The sequence below is a fragment of the Chenopodium quinoa genome, unplaced genomic scaffold, assembly GCF_001683475.1.
Source record: "Chenopodium quinoa cultivar QQ74 unplaced genomic scaffold, ASM168347v1, whole genome shotgun sequence".
NCBI lineage: Eukaryota > Viridiplantae > Streptophyta > Magnoliopsida > Caryophyllales > Amaranthaceae > Chenopodium > Chenopodium quinoa.
Genome location: NW_018744155.1, coordinates 218,142 through 227,368, shown reverse-complemented (window position 1 = coordinate 227,368; position 9,227 = coordinate 218,142). Strand labels below are relative to the sequence as shown.

The 9,227-nt window shown below is 34.1% G+C and overlaps 1 protein-coding gene across 1 annotated transcript; it reads left to right on the top strand.

The window, feature by feature from the left end:
• Positions 1-393: 393 nt before the first annotated feature.
• LOC110693797 (ergosterol biosynthetic protein 28-like) lies at positions 394-8,608 on the top strand. Its single transcript, XM_021870948.1, has 3 exons — positions 394-692; positions 3,261-3,467; positions 8,192-8,608. Exons 1-3 carry the CDS (start codon positions 578-580, stop codon positions 8,257-8,259), a joined length of 390 nt encoding a protein of 129 aa, XP_021726640.1. The 5' UTR covers positions 394-577; the 3' UTR covers positions 8,260-8,608.
• The last annotated feature ends 619 nt before the right edge of the window (positions 8,609-9,227 follow it).

Sequence of the window (9,227 nt, the reverse complement as noted above, 5' to 3'; positions counted from 1 at the left end):
TACTTTATTTTTGACTAATTTTTAGAAATTTCTAATATTTTAAGTTACTTTGCTATTTTATATTACATTTTTAAAATCAAACATTTTCACCAATATCATTATTATTAGTCATTGCATTTTTAATGCATAATTTGAATCATCACAAAATCACATCAATTCCTAACTAATCAATAAAAAGTTTATCTCAAAATTTAATAACAACCCAGACATTACATGGTAAACCAAACTAGTATAAAAATAAAGTCAAATTAATATATTGACATGTGTGCAAATTTCTGTGTCAAATATTGAGAAAGTAAATTGGAGGAGAAATAATCTGAAAGTAATAAAATTGGGTCTTATTAGTTGAGAGAAATGAATTAAATACAGAGGAAGTATTAAAAACGAAGGGAGTAATATTTTTCCAGTAAACAAGGGCAGGAAATGACAGAATTAAAAAAAAAAAAGTTCATCTACAGTAGTTTACGAGTTGTAACTTCGAACTTCGAACTCAGCTGCTGGCAGTTCTCGTATCATTAATCCTACAGAGCTCCACTCCACTCTCTCTCTTTCGCACAGACACAAAGATTAGAGAGTGATGAAGCCGTTAAGTTGGTGGTTAATGTTGGCGGGTTCATTGCGTTTAGCATCTGTTTGGTTCGGTTTCTTTGATATTTGGGCTCTTCGTCTTGCTGTTTTCTCACAATCTGACAGTAAGTTTTTCTTTTTGCTGATCTCAGACTTTTAATTTCATGCAATTTTTAATTTTACTCCTCGATTTTCATGGGTTCTGTTTGATTAATGCAGACCCTTTTAAGAGCTAATCATTTTTGAGATCTCAACCCATTTATTTTTTTCAATTTTCTACTGCATTATTGATGTAAGTTGTGTTAGAACTATTCATATAATTGATATTAATCGCAATTTCAAGAAATTATTGCTTTAATCGAGGTTATTATTGCTGATATTATATACGGAGTACCCAATTAATTCAATTATAATGTGGTGGAGATCCCAAAGTTTATGCATTGCTTAAACTGCGGATTATCTTATTTGATTGACTCCAGAAATCCTGTGGTTGTAAAATCTGTTTGCCGGCTGTTAAAAGAATAGTTCCATGTTATTTGTTTGATAAATATTGTGATGTAAGTTCAGAATTTAACTTGATTCCCTCTTTTATGATCACTAATTTGACCATGTTATGCTCATGCTGGACTTAATCTTCATTTTGATGGGTTATTAATGCTTTGCTTTTTAAATGAATCGCCTCGTTTTTATAACCGCAATCTTCCTTGCTTTTGTGATCCGTGCCTTGTGCAAGACTTGATTTGGTTTGGATGCAATGCTTCTTTCATGTTGTTCAAGTTGATTTAAGCCCTCTTTATGTACAAAATAACTAATATCCTGCAAAATGACATCAGTTTGTCTTCGAATATCTTCCGCGATGATGACATTGTTAATGCTTTGCTGATGAATATTGTCTCGTTTTCATCCCAAAATCTTGCTTACATTTGTGGGCTGCAAGAGATTTGATTTGCTTTTGTATTTGGATTGACATGTTGGATACAGTGTTTCTTTCATATTGTTCAGTTTATGCAAGTCCACTTTATAACATTACATCAGTTTGCTCCTCAACATCTTTGGTGACAATGACATTGTTTAGATACTTATTAAGTCAGCTCCTAGTATAGAAATAATGACCCAGTTTCGTTGATGCTCTTCTACTGTAAGAAGCAAGAGTTGTTGCAAAATGATTTCCAGAGGTGCTTCCTTTGTATTAGTTGATTAATCGATAATTTAGAATACATGATCATTTAGAGACATTATAAATTATAGAGGGAATGTTGGTGTAATTCAAAGCCACTTATTACACTCATGCTGATGGACATTCATGTAATGAAATTATCTTATGCTTCTTTTGAAAACCAATACAGTTGCCGATCTTTTGAGAGCTTTCTTTATAGTCATATAGTGTCTTATCTTTATTCTCTTTCGATTAGAGACATTACCCGTAAGGAAAGTAGAGGATTGGGATAAATCCAAAGATGACGTGGATCGAAGGAGTTAAGAAACCCCACGGAGAAGTTGGGTTTGTATGAGCATATAGCATTGTACATAGGGAATGAAAGGAGAGGATCACTATAAATGAGCACAAGAGATTAAGCCTTAGTTAGCCGACCCCATCTTTGAAATTGAGGCTTTAATTGTTGTTTTTTTAAAGACATTACTTTCCTAAATATGAAATAGATGTGCAATGTATGTCTTTGATAGCAAATATGGTACATGTATTAGTTTGGGGTCAAGAACCAAACATTTCTGAATTAGTAATAACTTCAAGGGGAGGCTTTGTTGGGTATGCAATCCAAGTCCCACTTGAAAAGAAATAAGAAAGTGATGACTTGCTTATTAGTGCTCACCTACTTCATTAGTATTAGGCCTTCTGGGAAGGTGATCAATAACAAATTTGTGCGGCCCAAAGCCGACAATATCATACTAATGAGGGAGTCAAGGTAAGCATGCAACATTGCAACCCAACAAGTTGGATGATCGAGGCCCAACAAATTTGATCAAAGAGAGAGTAATATTATTTATAATGCTGACTATGAGCTAATAGAAAACAAAATGTGGTACAAAATTTGAATATGCTGTTAAGGTCCTATTTCTGCTCCAAGTCTTTATAATGCTGACTATGAGCTAATAGAAAACAAAATGTGGTACAAAATTTGAATGTGCTGTTAAGCTCCTATTTCATGTGCTCCCAGTCTTTATAAAACAATGGTGTTTCAAGAATAAGAACAGAGGATTGAATATGCTGACAACCTTGTGTGTGTGCGTCATGAGTTTTCATCAATTTCTCACTAGCTTCATTCCTTGCACTCAGGCCTAATGGCTTATGCTACCTTACTGACAGGGATAACGGGATTCACTATTCATAACCAGGATCATTTCTAAAAAGGTTAAATCATGGACATGTTTCTAAAACGGATGGAAAACCTGAAAGATATTCTTACGCTGTTATCGAAGAAGAGAAAACTTAGAAGGATTCTTTAACTGTCTGTAAGTATATATATGTGGGAGTTGCAACTCTGAAGACTTTAAACATCAAAGTTGTTGCCACCTGCAAATAGAGCCCCTAAAAACTCAAAAATCCATATTCATTTTTGGGGGAGAAAATCTGTCTATACTTGATCATGCATTCATGCATCATTTTGACTTCACTCTTTGATTAATATTCTAGATATAAAGCTGAATCAATGATTTTCCAAACTTGTGTTTTGCAGTGACTGAAGTTCATGGGAGGACCTTTGGAGTTTGGACTCTTCTCACTTGCACACTCTGTTTTCTTTGTGCTTTTAATCTTGACAACAAGCCTCTCTACCTGGCAACATTTTTATCGTTCATTTATGCTCTTGGTCATTTTGTGACTGAATACCTAATCTATCACACAATCACGATAGCAAATTTATCAACTGTTGGCTTCTTTGCAGGTATAATTCGATTTAGCCTTGTCTTTCTTTGCTTTTATTTCATTTTTTGTGTACATAACAAGAATGAACAATAGTGCCTTGGACATTTTGTTCCACTTATGATCTAAAATGGGTAATCTTCTCATCCAGGCCACACATCCTTGTATTTTGGTTTTTCTCTGTATTTGCAGCATTCCTATGCACTTATGTTTGTAGAAAAAGTTGTCTAATCAACCTCTTCACTTTTTAAACTTTGAAGTAAGGTTCTTGATTGTGATATTGATATATTTTTCATTGCTATTGGCTTTTTAAAGATAACTTTTTGTATGGCCTGCCAGCTGCTGCACCCATGTTAACATACAGTAATATAGGAGAGGTCTCTCTATACATTTACAAAGCCTGCAATAAGGATTTGTAAACTTTGGATCCTTTAACATTGTTTGGGGACTAGAGTAGCCCACATAATGGGGTTTCTTTTATTTTTTTTATCCCTCCTTTTCCTATTTCTCCACTCCTTGGCATGTAATATGGAGCATTGGTGTGCTAACTATTAACTTTAAAGTATAGCAAGCATGCCGAGCATTGACACCCATATCATATGCTGGAAAACGGTAAAATTTTCAAACAAGCACTCGTGCCATACCCATTTGACATTTACCTATTAAGATGCAGGATATCTCAATTGACATTAATGTAGATTCTTGATTGTGAGAAACGTCTCTTGGTAGAATTATTTGTTAGGAAAGGACACAAAATTATTTTGTTTGATGATCACATACTGATTTAATGTCTGCTGACTCTGGAGTATGTTTTTTATAAATTAAGTTCATTTTACTATATTATCCTTTCTTTCACTATATGATTTTTTTTAGCTCATTTTTTTTTTTTTTAAAAAGGCGTCTCTCTTTGTATGATTCGTAGTTTCTATTAGATTCTTAAGCAGTTGTCTTCACATTGTTATTTTGTGCTATGTTGCCTTAGATGAGTTTGTCATTTTGTGAATGCTCAGAATTGGAAGACGTGCTTGGAATCAAACTTTGAAAAGTAAAACTGACCAGCCATCTTATGTTTAAGAAATATTTTGAGGTCATTTTTTCCACTGCCAACGATGCTTCAAGAATATGTAAGGTTTTAGCCTTACTATAGCTGTCTAAGTCCTTAGTATGAAGAATTTCTTAGGTTTTGTTTTTTTGGGTTGATTAAAAATAAGCACATGAAATGTACCGTGCTTATTGTGATTGAAGTGATGTGGTTTATCCTACTCAAAGGAAGTTCCCTCAGCAGAGGCATAGCAAATTATCTTTAGTAGTTGAAGCTTAAGGCCATCAATCACCTTTTGTTGTTATTTGCCTTTGCTATAAAGAGTTAAAACTTCTTTTAAGAAAAGAACTTCTAGAGCTTAAATGGTGTATGAACTGGTGTGGCGCAAGAGTTTAATAGAACTACTTTTTCAAAAGGAGATTCAAGTCCTTGTGCTTTGTACAACTACATAATAATACGTAGGACCGCTCGATTGGCACCCATTTAATTTTGCTTATCTGACTGAGAAAAATAAACTTATGGTTGACAACCTTTCTATATGTAAAAGCAGAATTATTTGTTAGTTAAGGATGAAGCTGTATATGGTTTTGTTTGATGATCTCTGCTGATTTTGTCTAGCTGGAATTTTGTACTTACCTCATAATTTAAGCCTTTTTTGCTCTCTAAGTATCTCTAACTGTGTTTCCCCATTTCTTTGGCTTTATGAATCTTATTTCTACTCAAGTTTTTTTTTTTATTTTTTTATTTTATAAAAGGGTTTCTCTTTGTTTCTATAATTCTTATTTTGTTTTAAAAATTTAAGCAGTAGTCTTCACATTGCGATTTGATGCTTTGCTGGCATAAATATGTAGTTGGGCTATATATTTTGTATTATTTTCTGTTTTCTTGTTGAAAAAATCTATGGCGTATGAGTTTGTGATTGCTCAAAATGGGAAGCCATGCTTGATATTAAGCATAGAACTTTGACAAACTTTCTTTTATCTCTCTGAAAGAGTTTGAGTTTAGGTCATATTTTCGATTGCCAATGCTGCATTTAAATCATCAAGATCTTAGTTAAAGCAGCAGTGCTTTTATACTCTATGGTGCAAAGTAGTTTCACTAGTATGTAATGTACCAGCCCGGAACAGTGTGATTAATTAATTATACAGACATGAGGCAAGCTTGAATATATTGATTGATTAATAGAAAGGTTAACAGGAAGGTTACAAGGATAGTAGAGTTCAGGCACTTCCGTCAGATACGAGATTGATAGCTTTAGGCTATTAATCTCAAGGTACCTTGAGGCTACTACTCTCAAGAGGTTTCTAACTCAATTTCTGGATATCCTCCTTCTAACACAGACTACACTACTTATACTCAAGATTGCTAATGGCCAAGCTGACCTTAAGGAATTACATGTGACTTACTTAGCCGATATAGAAAAACCATACACAAACATTAGTTAAGCTGCTTGCTTTCTTTCCTAAACTTCTTCTTAATTATGTTTGTCACCTTGTATAGAAATGCCCCTCGCTTCCTATTCTTGCTCTTGACCTTGCTGAACTTGGTGTTGACTCAGGTTCTTTCCCTTTCTCCTCCTCGAATAGACCAAAAGGGGTGGCTGACCGGTTTGAGTTGGGTTAGCCAACCAGTCTATAACATACTACCTCCATTTTTTTATTAGTTGACACGTTTTGACTTTAGCACTATTCACACATCTCCCTTTGACCATGTTTTGTGATCTATATGTATGGAAAAATATAGTCAAGTGGGATTTTGCTAGATTCATAACAATGTATATTTTCAAAATATCAACTTTATATAATTTTTTCTTATCGGTAATTAAAGATATTAATGATTTAATTTGTGCATTGACAAACGTGACTAAAAAAACGTGTCAACTAAAAAGAAACAAAGGAAGCAGTATTTTTGTCGGTCACACTCTTTTAGGTTAAAATGTGCTTTTTATGTTTGAAGTCAAACTCCAAAAGTTTATCCACAGTATATCGAAGCAAAATACCATTTATACTAGTTGAAGCTATGACCTTCAATCACTTTTCGTGATTAGGCAAAACAAGTGCGGGAGAAACGATTAAATTACTAGCTGGAAGTGTATTAGTGATCATAGGGGTATGAATATCTATATTTGAACATGCATAAAAGGCTGTCATTTGCCATTGCAACTAAATAATAAAACTTATACAACAAGATCTTTGAAGGCTTGAAATACACTTATTACTATGGGCCTGAAAGCTATTGATGGTGTATGAACACTTCTGCCTGAGGTGCGATCCTTAGAGTGTGATCGCCTTTGGGCAACTCAAGGCACTTCAGGTGCAAGATGTTCTCCTCTTTAAGAAACTGTGAGTTTCATGTATTTTCAATTCATGCTAAAATGGAATCACAATTCATTTACTACTAGGAATATTTTGTGTTGATTTTGGCTTAAAGCTTAATAATTTTCTTATCATTAAAAAAAAAAAAAAAAATTGCTTATATAACCTTTGTGTTGGCAAGCATGATAATGTATGTTCAACTCAAGAACTACTCACCATTTTTAGGTGGTTGCAAGACCAAAACACCTCAGACTTTTTTTGCTCCAGGTCTTATAACTTTAAAAGGACTTGTTCTCATTAGGTGTTTTGGTTTGAATTTTTCTGCTATGTTTGATTTGATATATTGTTTTGACTAATCTTTGACCTCATTTTTACACTAATGTATGAGAAAAAACGTAGTCAAGCGGGATCTTGTTAAATTTCTCATTGTGTACATTCCAAATATGTAATTTTCATAAATTTAATAGATGAAATAAAAGCTATAAGTTAATTTGATATGAATATATTTGGTCTGATTTGAGTTTGTCTAAGTTCCTGAAATAATTTGAATAAAACAATTTCTAAAATACTTTCCTAATAATATGGCTCTGATAAGCAACAAATTTTCATGTAGGTTCTACAATTTTGGCCAACTCTGAATCTGTTAAAGTTGAAAATTAGTGTATAAAGTATAGGATAGTTTCTTGTGGAAGTGGATGAATAGAGCTCTTTGTTCTGTAACTAACCAACTAGTTTTACTGAGCATTTGCCAAATAAAAATTTTAAGAGCTAATCTCTAACAGCCGACAACTAATAGTGCGGTACAATGGCTAATCTGTGATTGTACCACACTAGTATTTTTGAACACCCCTACTAATCACTAGTATAAATACTATTGCCATACGAGTATACGACCAACAGGCCCTAAGCCCCTCAGTGATGTTTATATACTTCGTAAGCTGAGAGGCTTCAATTTCTGATTAAACAACCTGATTTGGACTCTCTGTTGGGTTGAGTTTCAAAAGACTATGTTTGATACTTGAGTGTTTTTTCCAGTCTACTTTCTGTATCCACCACTTGGTTACACCCTCAAAACTGTATTAATACAATGGCCTTCACCCCACAAATATGTCCTGTACTAATAAGAGGACGAGATTCTAAACAGCTGAATAGTTCAGGGTCAGATGACACTCATACTTATAGTTGTCATCCTGCCTAAGTATGAAGACTAGAAGATTTCATGCTTGACATACTGTGGTACATATCGTTCATTCGTGCGTGCTTGACTTAGATTAGAAGATGCATAACTCACCTGTTGCAACACTTGTAATTGCTTTTTTTTTTTTGCATTACTAATATTAAATAGATGAAATGGGTCATTTTGTGAGAATTGACCTTTGTTTTATTCAGGTACTTCTATAACATGGATGGCATTGCAGTGGAATGCTCACCAAAAGATGTCTGTGAAGCAAATGTAAATCTGATACGAGATTCCAGCTTGGTGTTTTCTAGAGCTGGGGAATATCCTGCAATTTTTATCCATCTCATTTCATGATTTATTCTGGGGCATTGGCTTATGTTATTTTACAGCACTGCGCACATAACTTCAACAAAATTTTCGTGTACGGTTTGAATCATCAGATTTTGGAGTGACCAGATCAATGCTATTTTCTTACTCGATGGTCTCAAATGTATGATTGAGTTGTGAAGCCTTGACGCCTTGTTACTTGTTGACAATTACGTAGCAGATTATATTTCTGATACTCGCAACTGGATGTCTGTTTACTTTCCTTTGCTTCTGGTTCATGTTCATTTCTCTGCGTCCAACTTTTGCATTTTCAATTACAAAGATCTGTGTAGAGTCTTTCGTGTAGACGGTTTGGTACAGGCTTGTGTTGATACGGTTACATTTGAAGGGGGATCTGTGTAGAATTAGCTTGACATGTTGAAGCCTTGAAGGGGGTTTGTGTTATACGCTATAGCCTATGGGGAAGCATCAGGTGGAAAAAAAAAAAGGGTCTTAAGTCTCTTAACGTTGTGCCTTAAATTTACCACATTTTAAAAGCTTTGTAACTTTTGATTGTGAACTTGAAATAAGACATGTAATATATATATATAGTTGGAAAGCATTAGAAGTCTAATTTCTAAACCAATTAGATCAATGTCTTTAGAAGGTTTTAAGATATGGCTAAGATAATACGAGGATGTCGGTTTTGGGTCTGATTTAGTATTTTATATCTCTTTCGTTTTACTCGAAATTAGGCTTATGATATATTATTAGAAAGGTTTGGCAATGTGTGTGTGGGGGGGGGGGGGTGCCAATAAGTGGTTTAAAAAGGCACCGGTTCAAACCGGTGCCAAAACTTGGAATTGGCATCGGTTAACCGGTGCCAAAAAATCCCAAAAAAATTTTAATTCACTGTTTTTGGCACCGGTTAACCGGTGC

Bases quoted from the DNA above. Each gene is read 5' to 3' on its own strand.
- LOC110693797 (XM_021870948.1), top strand. From the start codon at position 578: ATGAAGCCGTTAAGTTGGTGGTTAATGTTGGCGGGTTCATTGCGTTTA. The intron at 693-3,260 runs GTAAGTTTTTCT...TGTGTTTTGCAG, and splicing joins TGTTTTCTCACAATCTGACA to TGACTGAAGTTCATGGGAGG. The intron at 3,468-8,191 runs GTATAATTCGAT...TGTTTTATTCAG, and splicing joins AACTGTTGGCTTCTTTGCAG to GTACTTCTATAACATGGATG.